This window comes from Mytilus californianus, unplaced genomic scaffold (assembly GCF_021869535.1).
Source record: "Mytilus californianus isolate M0D057914Y unplaced genomic scaffold, xbMytCali1.0.p SCAF_2, whole genome shotgun sequence".
Lineage (NCBI taxonomy): Eukaryota > Metazoa > Mollusca > Bivalvia > Mytilida > Mytilidae > Mytilus > Mytilus californianus.
The window spans coordinates 126,591,503-126,617,439 of NW_026262668.1; the positions used below are offsets into that span (position 1 = coordinate 126,591,503).

General features: G+C 32.2%; 3 protein-coding genes across 5 annotated transcripts in view; 1 reads left to right on the forward strand and 2 right to left on the reverse strand.

Moving 5' to 3' along the window:
- Positions 1 to 25,937, forward strand: part of LOC127730941 (chitin synthase chs-2-like) — a 134,871-nt gene that overhangs the window by 22,882 nt on the left and 86,052 nt on the right. Inside the window, exon 1 of one of the 3 annotated variants that reach the window (XM_052239568.1) lies at positions 13,905 to 14,158. The exons of 1 other annotated variant lie outside the window; for it this stretch is intronic. The gene's annotated coding sequence lies outside the window, so the exon portion shown is untranslated. Of the gene's footprint in view, positions 1 to 13,904; positions 14,159 to 25,937 lie in introns of those variants that run through there. One more of the 3 variants, XM_052239567.1, reaches the window with a different exon arrangement.
- LOC127730944 (uncharacterized) overlaps positions 1 to 25,937 on the reverse strand; it is a 151,598-nt gene that overhangs the window by 3,219 nt on the left and 122,442 nt on the right. The gene's annotated exons all lie outside the window — the stretch shown is intronic.
- LOC127730948 (uncharacterized) lies at positions 23,963 to 25,284 on the reverse strand. The gene is made up of 2 exons (XM_052239585.1): positions 24,932 to 25,284; positions 23,963 to 24,329 (listed from the first exon to the last, which is right to left on the reverse strand). Exons 1-2 carry the CDS (start codon positions 25,106 to 25,108, stop codon positions 24,036 to 24,038), a joined length of 471 nt encoding a protein of 156 aa, XP_052095545.1. The 5' UTR covers positions 25,109 to 25,284; the 3' UTR covers positions 23,963 to 24,035.

Sequence of the window (25,937 nt, forward strand, 5' to 3'; positions counted from 1 at the left end):
ACATTTCATGTATCTGACCGTTCGTAAATAGATAATAATAAATGTATAAAAATAACAGATGATCATTCAATTTAATGGGAAAAGAAAATAACATGAGTTGCAAAAATTCAGACAGCAAGTCTGACAAAAAGAGAAACACAAACAATTTAAGGTTCATTAAAAACTACAGAGACAACTTAATATTGAGCAATACAAATGAACTCATGTGTAATTTGTAGGTTATCATTCTCACTCCCCACGTGACACTTGTCGCGTTATTTATAATAATAGCCGATGATATAAAGTCGATGATCACCTTTGTTGCGATAAATGATTTCTGAAGTTTGGTGTCTCGCCGTATTATTTTACCAAATTCATTAACTATCGATACATGAAATCCGTTAACTCTAAAACATAACAGAATATGGATATAAGAAGATGTGGTATGAGTGCCAATGAGACAACTCTCCATCCAAGTCACAATTTGTAAAAGTAAACCATTATAGGTTAAAGTACGGTCTTCAACACGGAGCCTTGATTTACACAGAACAGCAAGCTATAAAGGGCCCCCAAAAATGACTAGTGTAAAACCATTCAAACGGGAAAACCAACGGTCTAATCTATATAAAAAACGAGAAACGAGAAACACTTATGAACCACATCAACAAACGACAACTACTGAACATCAGATTCCTGACTTAAAACAGGTGCAAACAAATGCAGCGAGTTTAAACGTTTTAATAAGTACCAACCTTCACCCTTATCTGAAACAATAGTGTTAACATCACAACATAGAAAGACACACTATAAAATATCAATTGAAATGGCTTAACTCAATCAAAAGACATATTAACACAAGTGAACATACACTGAACGAATAAATTCGATCAATGATACAATGTAAATACAAAATCAATAAAATAAGGGGTGAATAAATAAAGGCAACAGTAGTATACCGCTGTGAGATGTTAAACAATTTCAAAAATACAACAATAACCTTGAACAAAAAGCCGCCAAATGTAATAATATACACAGGTAAATAAAATAATTTTGTTGTAAGATATACAGTTTAAATGGAGAACGGAAATATTTTTACAATAATAATATGGGTTTGGAATGATGATACAAAGGTTTTTCTAGACGTTATCTGTATAACGAGAACGTTTCATGGTTTTGGATAGTATCACTGAAGTATATTTTGCATTATTTCATTTTAGTAGGGAACTTGTTGAAGGTAAAATGGAAATTTGACATCAGCTAAAACATCACTGTTTTCTATACTATACTTTTGCAGATAGTTTTAGCACACTTTCTGCCAGGTGAGCTTTTCTTCGTCACCGTCTGTTACTTTTACAAAATTTTCTCCTCTAAAAAAACGATGAGCCAAATTAAACCAAACTTTGCCACAATGTTTATTGGGGTAATTAGTTTTAACAATGTGTCCGATCACCTCGCCTGCCAACCAAGATGGCTGACATGGTTGAAAATAGAACATAGAGGTAAAATGCAAGTTTTGTCTATTATTTTGAAAACAGTTATAAATAGAGAAAATGTTCAGAATGTTGAGCTCTACCAATTGTCCATATAAGTCAAAACTATGAGATAACATCTTATAGGAGTTATTGCCCTTAAATGACAAATTTGACCATGTTGATCATGTTTGCCTATTATTTTGAAAACTATAATAGAAAGAGAGAAATTCAAATTAACTTGACTCTTTATTAGATGCCTTTGATGACGATTTTAACCAGCTTTTTGCGTTTTTGCCTGATATCTTAAAAGTTATAAAAAATGGAGAGAAAACTAAAGCAAGACAAGATCTACAATTAAGATCATTTGGAGGAAATCTTCCGACAATTCCGTTTTGGAGTTTTTGACCTTAAATGACGATTTTTACCAATTTATTTTTTGGCGTTTTGCCTTATATGATAAAAATTATACAAGATAAATAGACACTTTAAATCACAAAAAATTATCAGCAAGGCAAGATCTTAGAATTTTAGGATTTTGACCTACTTTAACGTAATTCACCCTAATATTTCAAATAAATGCTCATTGTTATCATCCTTTGGCCATTAAACTTGTAAATGAAACAAAAAATCGTATATTTTGACGTACGTTATACGCCTAAACTTGGTCTTTGTAAAATTGTGTTTGTCTCCCTTTCTCCATTTATTTCAAATCTATTTTAAAATACCTTATTCTACGATAGAGAGATAGCTTTCACTTATATTTGAACAAACGAGAAGGCAAACTTTTTTCGCAGGGACACAGGTATATTTTAAATGATATACAGTTAACAATTGTTTTGTCCCCCCTTACCCACACAATTTTTTTTTTTGTATTCCGAATCATCTTATTATTTTTGTATTATCAATTTTTTGTATTGTACCTTTTGATTTTTAAAAATGCTCATCCAAAATTTGTTTCACCATAAATTCGGGTCTTGTCTGTTTATTTCAAATTTGATCTAAGCCTCTTTTTGGGGGGGAGGGGGCAGGGATTTTGATGCGGAGCAAATTCTTTTTGGGCAAGCTTCGCGGGCCAGATTATGTTAATATAAGAACATTTTGTTTTTTTTAATTATCTTATGGGCAATATGTGGACCATTATTTTCTAACTCAAGAAGCTGGCCAACTGTGAAATTAATTTCATTTCAGTCAAAATCAGGGCCAGAAATATTTTCATCTTAAAACACCCAGCAACCCCCACCCCGTTCGAATGATCCGTGTCTGATACATAAATGTTATTTTAGCTAAATTTACTGTTATTACTATCCGATTGAAACGCTGAAACCGGCGAAGGGAGACAACCACAATTCATATGGTAACAAGTCATTTCGTACCTTGTGCATTTTGTAGCACTGTCATTTCGTACCTAACTTTTACCATTTTGTACCCATGATCAAAACCATTTCGTACCCTATGGACCAATTGCATAAACCATTTCGTAGACTAAATACATGTTTACTATTTAGTATCCTGTATATTTGTTATTCATGGAAATTTTGTCCCAACATTGGGAATGAAGATTTTATATAACAGAAATGTATAGTTCAAAAAAGGAAAGATCCTGCACACGGCCACATTATTGTATACTCTTCTAAGTTGATGAACCAGGGGTATGTCAAAGAACGTCTTGTCCTTTTTCTAAAAAAAATCATCTGAAGGTACCAAGACCTTGTTGATTAATATTCCGTATCAACTTCACAAATAATACACGATGGTCTTGAAAGATAGATTCTGCGTACTGACGTTAATTATCATCTTAATAACGTGTTATAGTATTCTTTTATTTGTCTTTATTAATATTACTTTTACTGTTAAGTCTGTTTTTTGAGATATCCATTTGACGTGACTCTATACTTATGTATCCCGTCATACTTTGAACGACAAAATTATTTTATTTCTTAATATTACTTTTACTGCTAAGTCTGTTTTTTGTGACATACATTTGACGTGACTCTGTACTTATGTATCCCGTCAGACTTTGAACAACAAAATTATTTTATTTATTAATATTACTTTTACTGTTAAGTCTGTTTTTTGTGATATCCATTTTATGTGACTCTCTACTTATGTATCCCGTCATACTTTGAACGACACAATTATTTTATGTCTACCTGTGCGAATTTCAAACGCGCGATTTAACGCCAGTACTTAAAACCTTCCATCCTTTATGGTTGGATTTTACATAGATAAATAAAATCGTTTAATAAAAAAGCAAAATGAGGATGTTAAATTTGATGTATATAAATATAAGAAGATGTGGTATGAGTGCCAATGAGACAACTCTCCATCCAAATCAAAATTTATAAAAGTAAACCATTATAGGTCACAGTACGGTCTTTAACACGGAGCCTTGGCTCACACCGAACAGTAAGCTATAAAGGGCCCCAAAAATTACTAGTGTAAAACCATTCAAACATGCCTTTTTGTGCTTCTTCGTTACATTTGTTTGTTTTTATAGTGATTAAGATGATAACACAATGTTGACTGCTGTACCCCTATTTTTGACATTTTTACCTATTGTGTCTGTTTGTTTTGTTCACGCATCGTTGTCAATATAATGGAATTCGATGCGACTGTCATACACGTGAGAGGTTTAGCTAGCTATTAAACCAGGTTCAATCCACCATTTTCTACATAAGAAAATGCCTTACCAAGTCAGGATTATGACAGTTGTTATCCATTCGTTTGATGTGTTTGGGCTTTTGATTTTGCCATTTGATTAGGGCCTTTATTTAGAGAAAGTAACAGGATACAAAAGATACATTTAAGTCTGCCTCATATCTTGACTTACATCTAGAAATTGACAATGAGGGTCGGTTGAAAACAAATCTTTACGACAAAAGAGATGATTTCGGCTTCCCATTTGTGACCCTTCCAGTTTTGTTCCAAATGGTGAAGTTGAAATCATCACTTAGTGTTCTTTATGTCGTAACTTCAATCCCGTTCCCTTTTCACGAATGTGACCTACCGAATTAGACTATTTATTTGTAATAACATGAGCAACACGACGGATGCCACATGTGGAGCAGGATCTGCTTACCCTTCCGGAGCACCTGAGATCACCCCCAGTTTTTGGTGGGGCTCGTGTTGCTGTAGTGCCCCTATTTGTGACATGTTTACCTATTGTGTCTGTTTGTTTTGTTCACACATCGTTGTCAATATAATGGAATTTGATGCGACTGTCATACAAGTGAGAGGTTTAGCTAGCTTTAAAACTTTTAAGAAAATACCTATACCAATTCAGGAATATGACAGTTGTTATCTATTTGTTTGATGTGTTTGAGCTTTTGATTTTGCCATTTGATTAGGGACTTTCCTTTTAGAATTTTCCTCGGAGTTCAGTATTTTTGTGATTTTACTTTTTCCTTTCAACAAAATATATAAAAAATGTTATTGACTTTGATTTTTTGAATAAATAGGTAAAATATGTTATTAAACCTTTTGAGATGATTTTAATTTAAAAAAAAAAAAGATATATCACATAAAAATAAAATGCTTTCAGCAGTAAAGAATTTCTGAAGAACTATGCTTGGTTTAATAAGGGAATAAATGGACACTTTAATAGTTAAATTTCATTTTGTTTGTTTACAGGTTTTTTTTTCTTTAACTATTTTTTTTTAAATATGAGGTTTATTAATCAACAAAGGAATAATTACTGCTTATAGTTATTAACAGTTGTTTTGTCATGAAATGCATTAATGAAATGAGATATTCACTAAAAAAGAAAGCCATGAATAAAAATGTTTGCATAAGAATGTTCACCTTATGTGACCAATCAAAGAACTTACTATGGCTCTTTCAATATGAGAAATATTGTACGAAATGGCATATATGTATGCATGTAAATCTTCCGTGAGGTACTAACTGGCACACAAATAAATCTTCTGTTAGGTACGAAATGGCATACATAGACATATTCCATGAGGTAAAAATGGCATGCATAGAAATATTCCGTTAGGTACGAAATGGCATACATAAAGAGATTCCATGAGGTACGAAATGGGAAACACATAAATATTCCACGAGGTACGAAATGACATACATATGAATATTCCATGAGGTACGAAATGGTCAAGGTACAAAATGGCCAGGGGACGAAATGGGGGGTACGAAATGTTTAGGGTACGAAACGACTATAACTCATTTATATTATGTCTTACTTAAAATTGTAAACGTAAACGGTTACTTGCGTTAACGTGCGTAAGTTTCGTTTGAAACTTAAAATCCTCTTATAGGAGTGACTGCCCTGAAATGAGGATTTGTTTACCCTCTTTAATGTTTACAGCAAAAACTAAAGAAGATAGAAAGAAAATAAACAGACTTTAAGATCAGTAATACAAGATCAACAAAACAGAATTATATGCTTCTCTAGAATGTTAGAGAGTGCCCTTTGTTTTAAAATATGCACATAGACCAAGGTGAGTGAAACAGGCTCTTTAGAACCTCTAGTTTTTAAAATAACATAGCATTATCTTTTTTAATTTTTTCTCATTAATGTTGATTGGATATTCATACTCATATATAGATAAGCACATTACGCAAAAACATTTTCGTGCCTGAATATGTTCGAAGCTTATGAGATTGAATAAATTCTCTATCTCTAGCTTAAGCATTGTTTTCCGGGCGAACAGTTTGCTTAGCTGCTCATTGGTAGGCGTACATATATATGTCTAGGTGGTGTGTATTGGTGAGCAGGCTATCGGTCACATCTTTATTGTATGAACTCATCATAGTTAAACCATTGTCGTGACGTCAGCTTATTCATTTACCGTGGATTCTTTTTCTAGAATCAACGCTTCGTAAATCTGTCTATTAAATGGACTCACCAAATTGTATTCAATTGTGTCCTTTATGTGTCTAATTTCATTAAGTTTGAAATGAATAATTTACTGATTTCTGTTCACTAATAGAATTAATTTAAAAACTTACCTTTAATTTTTGTAATTTTTATATGTCTTCACCGGGATTCGAACCCCTTCCTTGATATCTGTTATGTATGACTGACACCAACACATCGACGAAACCTCTCGGCTACCAATGGGTTACAATTTAAATGTCTAGTTTATATATATAAAAGAACATGTGATACGCATCGGTGAAACGGACATACAGGGCTAGTACTTTTATGTATACATAATAGACAATCATATAGTATAAGTTGGTAACCGCGAGGTTAACATGGTTGATATCAATGAATTTAAAAGTCAAGTTAAACGTAGAAACTTGTCGGTTTAGGTTCGAATCCCTGTATTCTCTTTGTTGTCCCTATTCTTTAGTTTTTCCGTTTTTCTTATTTTGTATGCTACTGTGGATATTTCTGTAATAATAGCGGGTTTTCCTGGGTTTTTTTTTTATCATTATTGGCTATTTGACATAACTGAAAAGAAAATGATCTCATTCAATTTGTCCATTTTTGTTTTATAAATAAAAATTGAGAATGGAAATGAGGAATGTGTCAAAGAGGCAACAACCCGACCAAAGAGCAGAAAACATCCAAAGGCCACCAATGTGTCTTCAACACATCGAGAAAATATGCTTTCATCACTTTAACTACATATCTTTACAAATGTATATTCACAAATTCCTATGCGAGTAAATCGTGATGTGTCCAGAATAAGGCTTCTTGATAGAATTTTCAGAAGCATACTTATTATATATACTGTTTATATGTACTTAGAAATGAGTTCGAATATGTCTTATTTTGTAAATTACGGATGACATTCAGATGCCTGATGATTTAAAGACAGACTTGTTATGTTATATTTGTATTTCTCTAATCAATTAATTGTGAACTTAGATTTATCAATGCATCGTTGAACATGATAACGTGGTTGTTTAAACTCACTTACAATACCATCTAATTAAGAAAAGGCTTTAATTTAGAAAAGTCATCAACACAATAGTTCAAGTTAGAGATACAATGAATAAGCGTTGATTCATGAAAAAGAAACCATTCGCCCTCCGGGCTCATGGTTTCCTTTTCAAGAATCAACGCTTGTTCATTGTATCTATAATACATACCACGTTTAAATTTTGTATGGTAGACCCGCGTTTCGTCAACGAAAGTCCCATCAGTACACACAAGGTCAAAGGTGCATGTGCAGCTTCCCATAATAAATGTAATACCACCATTGATTTTCCACTATAAGTCTTTGTTAGATTTGCACTTTTCAAAAAAAAGTCCAGTACTATAGACAAATTTCACATAACATTTCATTGCATATAAGAAAATAACCATCACTGGAAGTTAACCAATCAAATTTTCACCCCTTTTTTTTCCAGTGTACAAGCTTTAGTAACCAGGTAACCTAAGGTTTCCAAAATATTCTATAGAAACACCAACTGAAAAATTAATGGTGCTTTGAAACACCCAAGATATATGTTTATGACTCAATTTTTTTTTACTGCAATGAAATGTAGGATTAATTTCCTACAACTGTCAAATTCAAGGGAATATTTTTTCGACCCTTTTTCGTATGCAACCGGATGTGACGTACTATGGTTTGTTGGTATTACACATGCAATCAGTTAATTTATAACGATAATTCATGTATCAGACGATATACAGAAGCGACTTCATTCCATCTTATCAACAATGATCAGTTATGTTACATTCCCATTTTAAGAGCCTATACACAATCAATTTCATGTCTTAAAGTGAACTTAAGAATGGAACACATTAAGTATTAAAAACATGAAGATATATCAGAAAAATGATTTTCAACAAAATATCACAAAACATTTCAATATGGCAAGTAAATTAAAGTGATAAATCTTGAGAACTAGGAAATCTGACAAGAAAAAATATATTAGAACCAAAATTAAACAAAATTAAATACATCTGGATTAGTGAGCAGGGCGCTTTTGACAAGTTGATATGAAAAAGATCTGATTTTTGATGAAAACAAGTGTTAAACATAATTTCCATATTAAGTTATCATTTTCATCGTGATATGACAAACGATAGGAATAGCCGGCTCTATGTGTTTTGTGTGAATGAAATAATTGTTTAAACATAAATTCCTCACGTACATGTATGAACATATATTAATTTCTGCTGGCTTTATACGTCTCTGGAACACACCGATTTTCCATATATGTAATATGCAGCTTTACGAGAAAAGTTCAGAAAAAAAACAACTATAGGTCACTGTTCGGCTCTCAGCCGTAAAGAAACCAATACCATATGTAGTAAGTTTAAAATGCACCGGCATGCCAAAATGTTAAACAATTCTTTAGAGATTATCAAAAGCCTAATTTATGCTAAAACAACAACGGATAGCCAAGACCGAGCAACACGAAACCATCAAAACAAGTCTCGGTATCTGCCTTCTTTCTTTTGTGTTCCAATTTTAGTTAGCCTATTAACTTAAAAGGAGTTATTTTCAAAAAGAATATCGCCAACTAGAATAAACATAAATTTCTATTTAAATTTTTTCCAACATAAAAAATCAGGAGGCCACATGTTTGTCTATTGAAATTCTACATATCTATTTTTTACTCTACATTATAGTTTATAAACACTAAATATTAACAAACATTTACTTTTCAAAAGATACTGTAAATAATGCAATATAGGGCATGCAAACAACATTTTTGACCTATAGGAACATGGGATTCATTTTCAAGAATTTATCGGATAATTGCAGGATAAAGATGCAAGTCAGAGATTCGTCTTACTGTTGAATATATTTCTTCATGACAACTTTTTTCTTTGTCTGACCGCCGTCAAAAGGAAAATCGAGACGAAAAACTTTGCTTCAAACACGGGCGTCGCTAAAACGATTGTAAAGTACCCACTTCAAAACATATATTTCTATCAACGTTAAAGTATAAAGTAGAAGATTTTTTTAATATTGAAAATTTTTCGTCATAACAACAGTTTTCTTTGCCGGACCATCGTTAAAAGAAAAAAAAAAGAGACGTAAAACTATACTTCAAACACGTGCGTCGCTCAAACGATTGTGAAGTACTATCTTCAAAACAATTATTTCTTTCAAAGTTGTAAAAAATCCTTTAGGTGACATGTGACGATATTTAACCACACCATTTCGTTAAACAATACAATCAACACCTTTATTAATTAGTTCAATGTTGCCGATAGCTATACAATGAAATCAGCTGATTGTTGATTTTCTATCTAAATCTAAGCGAGTTTAAAGGTAATTCCCAGTTGCCTGATCAGGGAAAAAGTTTGAGAAACCTGAAAAAAAGTAAACAAGATGGACGAAGCCGAACCGTTATATTTTGCCAGTTATGAATTTTAAACGCCACATTTTTTTATTATTTCGTTAAATGCGAGAATGGCGACCGCCAGCGGAAACCCTGATCCCATCGAATTTGAAATAAAGGATACAACAGATACTGTTAAGTCTACCTCATATCTTGACTTACATCTCAATTTGACAATGAGGGTCGGATGAGAACAAAACGGTACGACAAAAGAGATTTTCAGCTTCCTAGTGAACTTTCCATTCCTATGTAGCAGCATTCCAGCAACGCCTGCATATGGAGTATATATCTCCAAGTTGATACGATATTTCAGAGCTTGCATTTTCTATCATGATTTTGTTGATAGACGGTTGTTGTTAAACAAAGAGTTCCAAGTGGTGAAGTTGAAATCATCCTCTTGAAAATTTTATGGACGCCGTCGTGAGTTGGTTGACCGTTTTGGAATATCTGTTTCATAGATGACGACGGATATGTTCCAATCGTCGTATTTACAATCCTGTCCTCTTTCCCGCGAATATGACCTACCGAATAAGACTTATCAAGTACTAACTTGAGCAACATGACTGGTGCCACCCATGAAGCAGGATCTGCTTACCTCTCCGGAGCACCCGAGATCATCCCCGGTTTTTCGTAGGGTCGGTGTTGGTCTATTAGTTTATTTGCTAGTGCCTTTGGTATTTCTCGCCTCTCTTTTTATACAGCACCATATTGCACCTTGCAAGTTCCACAAGTAAAAACATGAATTCTATTTACCGTTTGCAGCCATCAGAGGTTGCAAAGATGTTGTATTGCTGCATTGTCACTGGGCTGACGTGTCGTCAGAGTTAGCGGCTTAACGAGACTTACAATTGCGTCTTCCGCATAATGGTTTGTAACTCTAGATGTTCGGGTTTTTCAGGTGTAGCTAATATATCTTTGAGATTTTTTAGTCAGCGTTAACTAATAGTGGGAAACAAAAAATATTTCTCATTTGAGGGAGGGTTAATTTCAATAAGACAACAGTGCGGACAATGGATAAAGGGTTTGACAGATTATGATGAATGGTACATTTGTATTCTAGGGCTAAGAAAGATCTTTCTATCTTTTTCGTGAGCTTAACCGAAAGCTTGCGCAATTGTTTGCTTTCTTCTTATTTTGACTTAGGTTGTTTGCTGCGTTGTCTCAAATGGTCAATGAGGAGGAAAACGCTTTTTCTAATGGTTTAAATGGTAAGGATGCCTTTTAAATTTTTCTAGGTCAAAAATTCAGATAGTAATTTGATAGAATACAGGTACCTGTAGTTATTACATGTCTTTTCGTCCTTTTTCGATTTAACATCAGCGTTCTCAGTTTGGCGTCGACTTGTTAGGTGTGAATGTCCTTTTAAGTATCATGTAAATCTTGTTATTACAATGCTCGCAATATCTCGTATATTTCTTTCAGTTTTAAATGCCATCAACCGGGTATGTATGCCACCACCAAAGATATGCATTATGCAAGATCCCCAATTAAAATGTTGTCGAAAAAAGGTGCGTTTTGGTTTCTCACTAGTATCGTCAATCTGTATGTTTTGTATCTTGAATGTGCTATGGAAGTTGTCAAGATGGTTATCAACGAATTTGTTTGATAGGATGACAGTTTCCTGATACTACTGGTCGTCCCAGAATTCCTCCATTATGAATAACTATACGAAAAAGAATTTGAAGCATGAGATTCAACTTATAATTTTTTTTCAAGGAGTTGGAATGGTCTCGACTCATCTGATCGGCACAAAGCACAAAAAAAAACTTACAAAAAAACTTAAATAACAGATCTATTTGTACTCAAATCTATTTGACCGTTTTGTTTTCAATGCTTGGTGTTTTTTATACAGATAAGACCATTGATTTTCCTGATTGAATTGTTTTACACTAGTCCATTTTGGGGTCGATTATAGCTTGCTGTTCAGTGTGAGCCAAGGCTCCGTGTTAAAGGCCGTCCTTTGACCTAAATTGTTAACTTTTATGTATTGTGACTTGGATGGAGAGTTGTCTCATTGGCACTCATACCATATCTTCTTATTTATATGTGTTTCTTATTTTGTTACTCCAAACCGAGTTTATACATAAAATAATTTCATTGAGTGAAAAAGAGGGTTTCACTATTGAGCAATTTCAATGATTTAAAAATTTGATATGACATAGGTTTTTTGCTGAGTTGTCTCAAACGGTAAATGAAGTGGAATTCCGAGAAGCAAAAATGTTTTTTTTTTCTAATGGTTAGGAATGCTTCGGGAATAGTGTTTCAGGATTACAAAATGCAGGCACTTATTACAATGTCTTTTCGTCCTTTTTAGTTTTTTTAACCATGACGTCCTCAGTTTAGCTTCGACTTGGCAGGTTTGGAAGTCCCTTGGTATCTTCTGCATTTTTTTATAACAATGATCCGTAACATTTTGTAAATATCTTTCAGCTTCAAATGTCATCAACAGGTACGGTACACTAAAAAAATGCATTCTTCAAATACCTCATGAAAATATTTTCGAAAAGGGTGACATTTTGTTCCCATACTAGTATCGTTAATCTGTAAGTTTTGTATCTTGAAAGTGCTATGGAAGTTGTCAAGATGGTTATCAATGGACTTGTATGGTAAGATGACCACTGGCTGATAGTACCGGTCGTCCTAGAATTCATGTATAATGAATAACCATATGAACAAAGTTTTGAAGCAAGTAGACACATAAAAAGACACAAATAACAGATATATTTGTACTCAAACCTATTTGACCGTTTTGCCTTCAAGGCATCGTTACTTATATGACGAACTCCAAAACAAGTTTATACAAATGTTTTAATGAGAAAAAAGGGGATTTTATATTCTGAATTTCACCATTAAGCTATTTCTTTGATTTAAAAATTATGAAAAATGAAAATTTCATAATAAGGCTAACTAACTAAAAGATAAAAAGTACATGTATAAGTTTTTTACAATTTGTTTATTTCTGGAAACTATAAGCTTCTATGTGCACAGTTCAACACGCATTCAATTTCCAATAGCTTTAACTGATATCGAGTTAATATGAATGTAAAAGGCATATTAATGTCTTTGACAAAACAAATCTCTCCTCGGGGACTTTTTTTTATAATTCTGACGTCTCAAATAGGACAGGCGTGTCTTAAAGAAAACAGGACACAGACATAAGTTTCGGAACGTCTTTTACGCAATATAGGAAAGAATACAGTTCAGACGAAAGTACAAACATTTAAGGCTAAACATATATTTGATGCTTATATTACTTTATATATTATCAACTAGACCTAAATGTCGATTAATAGTGGAATTTAGGCTATAAGCAATCATCAAGATCAGTGAAGGTGTTAAACAATTTGTTTAAACTGTTCATGGAGCGGACTTCATAGTTGACCATTCACGGGTGATTGTATCTCTTATTTCTTGTTTCGGAGAAGACCATCTTAAATCCTTTTTTAATGACTTACCATGTTATTATACTTGCCATGACTTACCTGACATATACAATTATTGAAGCTGAAACTGGTGACCTGTATAAGTGATCATCCGCGGTTTTTATGATAGAACTTTATTCTATCCTAAGCTAATATGTGGTGTTTTGTTTACTGTTTACTGCTTTTGAACATGGTTTATATCATGACCAGTTATATTATCACTTTTTTTCTGGTTTTCAAATGAAATAATCGATATTACCGTGTACCAGAACCTATCATTTCCACGTTTAAGGAGTAGTAATTTTGGATGTTTTTAAACCTTGTAAGATTTTGTTTATAATTTAACATTTACTTACTGGTAAATATTATGTTCATAACTTTGAAAAACCATGTGAAGAAGAATCACTATCTCGTTTTCATATTGTCATATTGTTAGTACACACAAGAAATAATTCACATCTGTTTTTATTAACAGTTGTGTGGAAACGTCAATATAATATCCTTTAGAGTTCTGTGCATTGAACTACTCGCTATTCAAACAAACAAACTCAAATTTTCCAAAATTCAAATAAAATGCATTTATATAACTTGTAGTGTCAAATTTACTTTATTGAGAAAAATAGATATTGTTTAATTGTTTGACATTTCAGAAAATGACTTAATTTATCTTGAGTTTTAAACTTACGGAGATTAACTATCGATTTGAATTTTTTGAAATTTTGTAGGGTGATAATTGTGAAATTCGACGTATAAGAACAATCGTCGCAATATATAATTCAGAGGCATAGATGTTGATATCAAGTGTAAAAACAAAACTTTAACATGATACGTCTATGCTTTAAACATAGCTTGAATGACAGTTAAGGTAGTTTTAACACCCTAAAGAATTTACAATGACACAAAGGTCTGAGAAATTAACTTCCTTCTTACGCAGCCATCGAGCCTAGTAGCAGTAAAACAGCAAATTTGTGGATTATATCAAACTTAACTGCAGTTAAGATCGAAATTTTGAAAGTAAGTAAATTTTAAATAGTTTGTGATGATTATTGAATCTTGCAAGAATTTACCGAAAATTCTATTTTCTATCAGATCAAAACAGATAGACTGATAAAATGTTAATGAAAGTCAAACTCACTCAAATATGGCAGTTGTATGTTTTTATAAATCAGCTTAATTATGGTAATCAATTTTATGAGATTTGTTTAGAAATGTATATTAAAAATAATTGATAAAACTTAAACTTGTTTTATGACTTTATCTTTGGCAACAAATGCGTATTTGAACAATTTAAATCAATAATTCATTAGGAAAATATAGCATAACTCGAGCAAAACTTACAATAACAGCAATGGCTATCCAGACCTACTAGAAACTAACTACGTCTATATAAAGTATCTGTTCCCTTAGATTTCGCTTTTCATACCGCTAAGGTTCATACTTGCATGATTGCCGTTCATGGTCCAAAGCTGTGAATATAACTGGTCAAAATCCAAAGCTTCAAAACACAACGGTTCATATCAAGGATACATACATTTTGGTTTTGTATGAAGCAGTAAGAAGCATCAAAACAAAAATATAAATCACAATGAAAATAAAATATAAAATATGTAAGGGTTTATATAAACCATCAACCTGGAAAGTCACATTATATATCCTGTCTGAAACCTGTACTACAAATATGTTACGGTTTACCCCTGCCTTTATGTATTTTGTCGTTACGATCTATTATTTTAACATTCACCATGCAGTGTAGCTATACAGTACAAGTTTCTGTCTATAGTGTTACTTTTTTATGAAAAGCTTTTTTTTAATTATCTTCACAAATGGATCTTTTTTTACGAAATAATTTTTGCGATAAAGTATTTACCTTATATATGCACTGATTGTGTGCAAGTTATTTTTTTTACCATCAGCAATGATGATTAAACAAACCTGATGTTTCCGCATACGTGAAACGTTTTGTAATTTGCAGCGAAAATAATTTTCTCGTGTATGCAGTACTTTATAACCATACTTTCAGTCATTAATTTAGTATTTGGTGTGTTAATAGCGCAATTCCAAATTAGAAACGTACCATTTGAGGATACTCATGTATTACCTTTAACGAGCCTCTAACATTCTTCTACTGCTAAATATATCAAGATTATGTAACATAGTAACGTTCGTTATGATGACGTAAGTGATGTTCATACCGTCGGGAAAAGTATAAATCGGGTAAGAATAAGAGAATTCTTCGGTTAGTGGTCAGATAATTCAAACAATCACTTATATATATTGATATATGTGAAAAGAATCTAGCTTTTAAATGTATTTTCTTATTATAAATCCACTTAAGAACATAAATTTAAATAGATATATATAAGCACATAAATTGTTGCTATTTAACTGTCATGTGATCAATCATGGAAGTTACTCTTTTACATTTCAGTTTGCTTAGGGCAAAACAGTAAGAATTTCAAAGGTTTCCCTTAACTTTTTTTATACAACAGTACATAATTTTATAAACAAACAAAAGTACCAGAGCATTATATATGAATTAAGTGTGTACAAAATTTAAAATATATTTAACAATCCATCTGTGATTTCAAAATAATTTTTATTTTGTACTCATTTCATGTAATTTTTGGTTTAAATTTTGTACACGTTGAGACATGTTTGCCTAGTGCTTGTAGAAGTGTTTATTATGTATTTGTATTTCAGTTAAATATTTCAATACATAATGAACATTGAATTCTGGAGTGATATACATTGTGTTCATTTAAATGCATATACAAAAGGCAGTAATTCTTATTTGCAAATAATTTTTAAAAAAATAATTAAAAATCAAGTTTATCATCAATCAAGAGTTTAATATTCCATGGATAGCCAAAAATACCATAATAAGTTCAAAAAATGTAAATGCTGGTTTGAATTCAAACACTTCTGATTCATTATTTTGTTCGTGGGTATTATTTGTTGTGGAATTGTGAGTAAAGAGAACAATTTATAAAATAATAAAATAGCCTTATTAGTTCGGTGACTGAGGGCAGATATTTTTTTAATTTAATCTCTCCACCGAACACACACATATATAATATATAATTAGAAAGAAAAAAACTTGTACTATAACAATATGCTTGTCGTAACGACCTGACATGGTCACATTTTTTTAAATTGAGGTCAAAGGTCGTCTTAACAAATCTGTGAAAATTTTGGAAGGTTTCAATTTTGACATTTGTTTTCTATTTCTAATCTCTACCTTAATACAAACGATACTGTTTTGGCTTAAGTAATGTTTATTTTTATACATAAACCTAAATCATAAATATTTTCTAAAAACATTCCGAAAAAGACGATTTATAAACAAAACTCCAAAAATCCAGTTTACAACCCCTAAAATGTTAAGAGCACCTTTACCTTATAAATTATTTTAATTTCAGGTAAACATCAAGTGTCATGAAGGACAATATTTCAAAATCATTTTTTTAAAATAGCATATTGGATGAGGTATCAAGCCAGGAGCAATAATACACTACAGTTAAATATGAACTCAAATTAAATTTGCTGATACTATTGTGTTTATAGACTACTCCTTGCTTTTTTTTTTTTTTTTTTTCACAATTATTGCTGTTTCCATAGCATTATCTACTTTGTATATTTCACTTTGGTTAATGTCTAGAGGTATTCCCGTAACAGTGTGGACAACCGCAATACTTATGTTGGTAATAATACTGAACCATTTACCCTTAGCTTGTTTGTCATCGGCTATCGATAACAATGATTTTACGCTCACTCAGTCTGTCAGAGGCCTTCCAGTGGGGATTTAAATAGAGTAAAAGATTAAGTTCATGCATGTGCATGAGAAGAAAAAAGAATGTTTAAGTATTCAACATTCAAATCAACACACAAGGTTTAGTCATCTGCTAGTTATTCATATTATTTGATTTAGGCGATTAGAACCTTTGGCGACCCCACAGTTTAAATGTCTATAACAAGTACGATGTAATAAGTGCGTTACAGACGAACGTTTACCGAATCTGACCCAGCCGATTGATAACCTGAGCGCGTCAAGAAATGGTCTCGTCCACACTGTTATGAAAACGATTATATTACATGATCAGTTTTACACCCATAACCCCCCCCCCCCCCCTTTTTTTCCTTGCAACGTACCAAAGACTTCAATAGGTATTCAATATAAATATAAGAAGATGTGGTATGATTGCCAATGAGACAACTTTCCACAAGAGACCAACTGACACAAAAATTAACGACTATAGGTCTCCGTACGGCCTTCAGCAATGAGCAAAACCAATACCGCATAGTCAGCTTGTAAAGTACCCGAAATGACAAATGTAAAACAATATAAACAAAAATTTATCGGCCTGATTTATTACAAAATAATCAACTAAAAAAATATGATATACAGAAACAAACGACAAACTAGTTTGAAGGCGCGCCAACCCTCCCCTAACTTAGGAAAGTGGTGTAACAGTACAACATAAGAAAAAACTATAAAAATCAAGCCTGATCTCCATCTTCTCCATCAACCATCACAAGACGTGTTTTAATATTTCTTCACATTTCACTTGCCTGGCATGTACATGAAAGGTTCTGCTCAAAGTAGACACATTCTGTTGAGCACACAGATTTTCCTTTACAAGAACAAAAAAGGTCTTGTCCGAAGACATTTGACCCTCGAAAAATACCAGTTTCAAACCATTTTTATCAATCCATTCAAAATTTAACGGAGATCTAATAGGTGGTTTAGGAAAGTGTGATGACATTCAAATGCTTGTCTTCAAAGATGCTCGAAGCAAATGTTGCCTAAATGTTGATTCACAAGGGGGAAGCTTGGCCAGAGACGCATATTAGGCAATCGCAAGTTTTACACGTAATTTATTGAGGTCACTGTGTACGTTTTTGAATTTACTCTTCTAATCATAAAGCAAAGCCACGAGCATTTTTGGAACTGAAAGAAATTCATCTACATCACAGTTTGCCAGGTTTACTAAATCGGACACATCACAACACACCTGCTTCAGAACTTTGAAAACCTTTTTTACCTATACCAAACATTGCCGATATGGTGTCACATCCTAAAATGGCATGTATGACAGGCAAGCATTAACTGACGATGGAATTCAAAGAATTGCATAGTTCATGTATGGGTATAAAACGTCTTGAATCCTTGGTACTGGTTATAGTTCCTGTTTCAAACCAAAGTTCTGCTGTGTTTTTCAGGGAAGACAAATAGTGGACACAAAGACCTAAAACATCCGTGTCAGGGGATTTCACTATGATCCTTCCTGAACAGCTACCACTTCCAAACCGTCTATCGGCATACATTGCGTTCAAAATCATACGCGTATCAGCTTCCTCATGCGTACTGTAAAGCTAAACGCAGTCTTTGACAGTTTTATCACAAATGCTTTTTATGAATTGAGGATCGGAAAAAGTTCTAGCTTAAATAAGTTCGTTATTATTTGCTAGTGCATTAGGGTTCTATTGGTGGTAACAAACAATAAAATTACCAAGAAACTTGAGCATTTTTGCTTATTTACGTTAGTAAACAAAAACATTTTCCAGTCTGGAAGGCAGAGACCTTCAATTACTTTAAATTAGTTGATTGACTCAAACTTTCAGTCGATGTTTTTTAGCATATTATACAATGCATAAAATTTAACGACTTTCGTCTTTTCTTTGGACTTGAAGGAGCAAGTTTCAACGAACTTGCCGAAACGTACATATCGCGGAATTTTAACTGAAACTATCCATCAATTATTTTGATTTTTATATATTTTTACAATCAGACTTTTCTGACAAAGTGCATTTGACGGTTTATGGCAAAAACAAAAAGAGAATATAAACATATACAAACAAACTTTGTTCATATATTAGTGCACTTAATTGAAAATAATTGTATATAATAGCGAAAAAGGTCTTTATTTTATATATCAGTTGAGTGCAAATTATTGACCGTAAGGATTAATAATACATAAAATGTGATGAAACGGAAGTGATAAAGTTCCGTGATAAAATTGCAATGTTTTACTTTATTCTTTTTCCGTTGTTATCTTAAGGCTTCTGATATTTAGGTTCTGAAATTTTTATCAGTAACATGTTTTATGAAGTACAATGTACTACATGCTTAAAATATTATGGGATAGTTTTGACTACTACTATGAAGAAGAAACTAAACTACTGAAAAAGGAATGTTGCAAATTTCCCAATATACTACTAGTCATTAAAACGATTGTTTTTAGAAGAATATGACCATACGAAATTCTTACGACAGGGTGGAAAATAAAGAAGATATATTTGTCTTTATGTTTAGCCCATTTTTAGCCATGTGTTATTTGGGGCTATTAAACTCGAAATTTAGACGACTTTTTACACTTCTGTCACCGCACTATATGTGCTTTTATGCAGTGTTTGTTTTAATGCGAAATGAAGCACCCAAGAAACAAACAGTTTGTTCGCGATCTTCAAAATTCGCAGTACCAGAAATTGCATAAAAATTAAACCTTGGTAAAGCTGAACATGTCCTGATGATAATTATATTTAAATTCTCCATCCCCAAAAATTAACAATATAGCATGTTTAGGAATACGTCAAAATGTTGTTAGAAACTTTGCAAATCCATGATACTGAACTTGATAAAGATTGAAAGACTTTTTAACAAATGTTCCTAGTGTGAAACAAATTTTCAAGACCATGGCCCTACTCCTTTCAAAATGTCTCATTTAACCAAATATAAATGGATCTCTGGTGCTGCATTGTGTGAGTGTATCTAGGATTGAAACAAATAAATTGTACAAGTAGGTAATTTCTTTTACCACAGACTCTTCCGCGAATGATCAATGAATTCTAGTCATAAAATTCTTAATTGGCTAGATCAACGATCATCAATTTAAAATACCTATATTTTATAGCTTATTGCTTTGACTTTTCTTTAATAAATATGAAAATTAAGAAGATGTGGTATGATTGTCAATGAGACAACTCTCCACAAGAGACCAAATGACATATAGGTAAACAACTAATGGTCACCGTACGGCCTTCGCCAATAAGAAAAACTGATATCGCATAGCAACCTATAACAGTCCCCGAATTGACAAATGCATACAATTCAAACGAGAAAACTAACGGCTTGATCCTATAGAAGTTCTTACTTTAAGAATTTAAAAACAAATCGACCACACTGGAATAAAGATAACATAAACAAATATTTTCATTGATCGCTTCATAACATTGGAGTTTCACCTAAAGGCAATTGCATGATGTGTTGAAGACACCGAAGTAAGTGGACATTGTATGAGAAATGCATGTGTACAACATTAAAATGTATTAAATAATTAATTTTCGTTTTGAGGATATTTTAGTTTTATACTCTTTTCATATGAAATATTATGATATAAGACGCTTCGACTTAATTTTTAATTGGAAATTTTGCACAGATTTACTATTAGTCAAATTGATTATTCGTCGTATTTTATCTTTACAGTTATCATTGTATTTTTATATCTTGAGTCCAACATATATTATATTATTAGAACGATCTAATAAAAGATTGCAAATTAAGAATTTCAATTTCTATTCAGCAATTTCTTTGAAGTACATAATGGAATGTGAAAAAGTGCGTTCAATTGAAATATTGTGAAGCTCATGGTGCAATCAGGATTCTACTTCGTCAAAATTATCTCCACCATACGCCAGTATTTTTTACAATCGTGAAAAAATGAAGCCATTGTAGGGATGCCGCGCTGCCAATTTAGCTCTTGAAAACCGATAAATTTATCCACATAGCACCATATCGATCCTTATATGCCAGTTGTATTTTAAAAGACAAATGTATCTACTAGCTATAGAGCTTTTCTGCATTCAGTCAACGTAAAACTATTGTCTGATCGATTGTCAGGTGGAATTTTCGAAAGTTCAAAAACATTTAAAAAAATTCTCATTAAATATTTCGTGGAAGGGCACACTAAAACATTTCAGAGGTTGAAGACTAATAACCCTATATAACACACACGAAAAATTAAGTTTTTTTGAAGTTATGCATCTTTAAGATCCAGTAAAGAAGTCTGTCGTCAAGTACTTTTTAGTAAAAAATTGTTATTCGAACACACCTACTCTGTTGTTATGACTCATTAGAAAGGTATTTCACTTGATCCATGTATTTCATTTTTTAGTACTGTGAATTTTTAATGTTATAAAATCAACATGTAGCCTTAATATATAAAAATAATAGAATATGAAGCGAGATGATGTATCAGATATTTTTGCTTTATACGTTTTCAAGACAGAATTGTCAACTCAAACACGCCCTAACATAAAAAAAGGTGCACTCGACTCTCTCTTTTTTATATGTAATTGTTGCCCTTTTTTTCCCGAAAAACTGTCGCCGGGGGCAGAGATGCAAATTAATGCTTTAGAAAGATCAATCTATTATCTTTCTGTGGAATTTATGTTTATGCACAAATAAGATCAACTTGGATTTGAACCTGCCACAATCGACTGTTTTATGAAAATTTGTCTATAATTTAAAAGTTTACAAATACCTCGAAGCTCCATAGTATAATTAAAGTAAAAACACGTATATAAGATGCATAAAATCCTAAATTATGCACCTTTATTAATCTTTTAAAGCCCATAGAAACAGATTCAAATATACCAATTGTGCTTTTCTACCTTCTCTAACAAAGAGTTCCATTTCTTTTGTTAAATTTCAACTGGGTTTCCGCCTGGGTGATAAATTAGGACACACCAATTTGATAAATAGTTTTTTGGACATTTGCTCTAAAAAAAATGAGGTGAGCGAGCGAATTTTTTTTTCTTTTTATATATTTCTTGAAAATGAGTTTTTGACAGGCGAGTTGTCTGTAAGAGGAGCGAGCGATATCTTTTTTATTTTTAAGTGAAACATGCAAGGGTTATCAAACAGAATAAGAAGGAAAAGCACTGATGTTATGATGCATACACTTAAGGTAGATCATAGGTATATATTTCTTGAGATAGAATTTTCTTATAATTTGCCAAAATGAAGATTTTACTATGCTTTTTTCAAAAATATAATAAAAAGTATGGGTCACCGTGTTATTTTCCAAGCTATGAGTCGTTGAAAAAAGCCTAAATTTGGTTAGATTGTTCATGAAAAAACACATTTGTGTGCATAAAAAAAAATCTATGAGATAGAATTTTGAAATAAATTGTGAGAAGATAGGTTTTATAATATATTTTAAGAAAATAAAAAGAAAAAATGGTGTCACCGAACTTGTTTTCTTGCTACAAGTAAAAATAAAAAATTCCCTATCAGTCCAGTATATATTTTTTACTTAAAGAGTTATCTCCCCTTAAATGGCTTATTTGAAAAAATTGATTCTAAAAACACAGAATTTGATATTTGTTTAAATATTTTGAATTATACAACAAATCACCAAGTGTTCTTTATATAAATAAACAGTCTAACCAATAAATTGCAAATCTGTCTCCAAATTTGCAGATTTGGGCAAATAACTAGACCGATTTTGTACTGGGATTGTACAATTCAAGATGGCGGTATACCATGAATCTACCTTAAAATTCATTTGCCTGTACCAAATCATTGAAAAGAAAGGATGTAAGGTACACATCCATGGCACAAAATCAGTACTTGTACAGAAAAAAAATCACAAAAAGCAAAGGAATAGGACTTTTATTGCTGTTCTTCATCTCAAAGTTACAGTGAGGTCTTCAATGCCAAGCCAATACCCTAACATCACAGCAAATAAGTGTCTTTTTGTTCCACTGTGGTATAGTTTATTTTTGTTTTTTTATTTTCTTGAATCAAGCATTTGTTTGTATGAATTTTCATTGTAATCAATATGGTTAAGGTGCTTATTTGATAAATATTCATGCATGTTCAGGACCAAAATTAGTGAATGAAATATTTCTTGGTTTGCATTAGAACATGCTAAGCAAGATATTCAATTGGCTAGTTAACATGGTTCCGTTTTAAAGCTGAAGTAGATATAAGAAGATGTGGTATGAGTGCCAAGAGACAACTCTCCGTCCAAGTCAAAATTTATAAAAGTAAACCCTTATAGGTCAAAGTACGGTCTTCGACACGGAGCCTTGGCTAACACCGAACAGCAAGCTAGAAAGGGCCCACAAAATTACTAGTGTAAAACCATTCAAACGGGAAAACCAACGGTCTAATCTATATAAAAAACGAGAAACGAGAAACCACATCAACAAACGACAACTACTGAACATCAGATTCCTGACTTAGGACAGGTGCAAACAATTGCAGCGGGTTTAAACGTTTTAATGGTACCAAACCTTCACCCTTATCGTAAGGCCTGTCACCCCATTTGAATAAATTATTCTGACTCTAAGCAAACTACTCTAAACTCTTACACCTTGAAGCAGCAAATATTTAAAAAAAACTCTTAAACGTGACTTAAAAATGGCAATGCCAATGACCTTCACCAATGTAAACAACATGCAAATCACAAGACAATTAAATTGATACTTTCAGTTTGTTACTTTTTGGTGAACAGCCTTTCATGACAATGTTTGAGGTTTTACTAAATTCCACCAAACAAAACATGGAGTTTTTTCATGTTTGAAGACTGTATGGTTGCCTATAATTGCTTACGTTTACTTCTTTTGAATTTGGTGGATAGTTCTCTCATTGGGAATTAACCACATCTCCTTATTATTATAGTAAGATCTCTGTTTGGATGCTAATTACAAACAGAAGGGTATGAGTTCTCACCGAAACCAACCGCTACTGTGAATTGTTAGATGCACTCTGGGAATAAATAAATTCTTAATATCATGTAATTTTTATTTTGATAGTATGATTTTGACATATTTCTGACACAGTAAAAATGTACTGCTTTTCAAATCAAGTTACTTGAATTGTCTATCACCTTTTTGCTTCTTTTCCTGCAGTTCTACAGGTTTTACATAATGGTCGAACAACTGAAAATATTGTATATAAATTTTGTATATAGTCATCCACATCATCTAGTAAATCTTCAGTTTTTCCACAGAAAATGCAGCATGGTGGAACAAAATGTCGCATAGTAGCACCAAAATAATTGATTTCTACTTCAGAGTTACATGACAGACTTTCAAGAACAAACAATCCGCTATCTCCAGGAAAGATATCTCCACATGTGTAGTTATCCTCTTCTCTAATACGAAGAAGTATTCCATCCTGAAGCACAAGAGTTAAAAGTACAGATTTAAATTCAAAATCTACACTGTTTATATAATACACAAGTATATATAAGATTTTTATTAAAGAAAGTTTTACTAGTGTAAATATCAGGTCTGAAAAATATTATATTTAATTCTTCATATGGACATTCTTTTTTGTGATACTGAAGTAGGACTAGTGCATGTGGTCGGGTTGTTGTCTCTTTGACACATTCCCCATTTCCATTCTCAATTTTATGAGTACTCATAGTCACATCTTACTAAATAATGTTAGGTTTAATCAAACAAATGAAAATCTCTAAAGCAACTCTCGACTAAATGGTTTTAATTTGTCCTGTGTATCAAAAGGAGAAAAGGGAGAATGGATTTACACTGGGTCTATCTGTACTGTCAAGAACCTTAAACATTCTAGATGCTTTTAAATGGACTTTATAAACTTTTGGAGGTCTGTTATGAGTGTTACATTTAATAGTGATTTTGTGCCATTAACCGATATTCATTCTTTCTCATACCATTGTGTTTTAAATGAAAAGAGCTGACTTTCTATAATGAATCCATTACTTTTTATCAGATAAAATGTTAAAAAAATAAATGTTATACCTGCTCTGTCGTCATTTTAGTGTTGCTATACACACATCTTAGTTTGAAGCATTCACTACACAAAATCACATCTCTACTTTTTCCTGATTTTAAAACGTCCCTGTTGATTTTATCTGCTTCAGCTTCTAGCCCCTGCACATTTGCGAAAGAAGGTCTGTGTTTGTCATTAGTCATCATTCCATAGAGCTAAAAATAAATGACAACCAAAGTAGCGTTGACATTTATAATGCATAACTATTTGAGCAGTATGCAATATTTAACTAATATTATAGTGAATAGTTACCATTAAAACTATGAACTAGGTTCTGCAACAAAAAAAGAATTGGCTGATAAGATCTTGTTAATATGGATAAAGAAGTTGTATTAATTTATTGGTTTTTTTCCATATAATGCAGGTTGTCTAGTAAATATCCTATGAATATAACACAGGTTATTTTTTATTCATTAAAATTTTGAGAGCTGTATCATAGCATAGACAGATGTGTCCAGAGACCAAAAAGGCCATTTAAAATACACAACTGTCTTTTAATGGGTGTAATGTTAAATTTGTTTTACTTTTATTAAAATGCAAAACTGAAGATGTGAATTTATTAGTTATTCATGTATATATACCCAAATTAATAACTATAAATCATGAAGAAGTGTGTTCCGGTAAAGGTTTCAAACATAAGTTTACTGATCGTAAATGACCGAACTTTCAGCTGACTATGCCGTATGGATTTTGCTCATTGTTGAAGTCTGTAAGGTGACCTATAGTTGTTAACTTCTATGTCATTTGGTCTCTGGTGGAATGTTGTCTCATTGGCAATTATACCACATCTTTATATTTTTATATTAACTGTAACTTTGTATATCCGTACCTGATCAAATGGTTTATTATGTTGGCCTGTTTCATCGGGAATAGGATCTGGCAAAAAATGAAGCTTGCTGAACTCGGCATCATCAAGTCTTATTGGATTTAAGACACAATATGGACAATTTCTACACTTGTTCAGCTGAAACCCAT

Coding starts and splice junctions, on each gene's coding strand:
- LOC127730948 (XM_052239585.1), bottom strand. CDS start 25,108: ATGATGACTAATGACAAACACAGACCTTCTTTCGCAAATGTGCAGGGG. Junction 24,330..24,931: donor CTAAAATGACGACAGAGCAG/GTATAACATTTA, acceptor CTTGTGCTTCAG/GATGGAATACTTCTTCGTAT.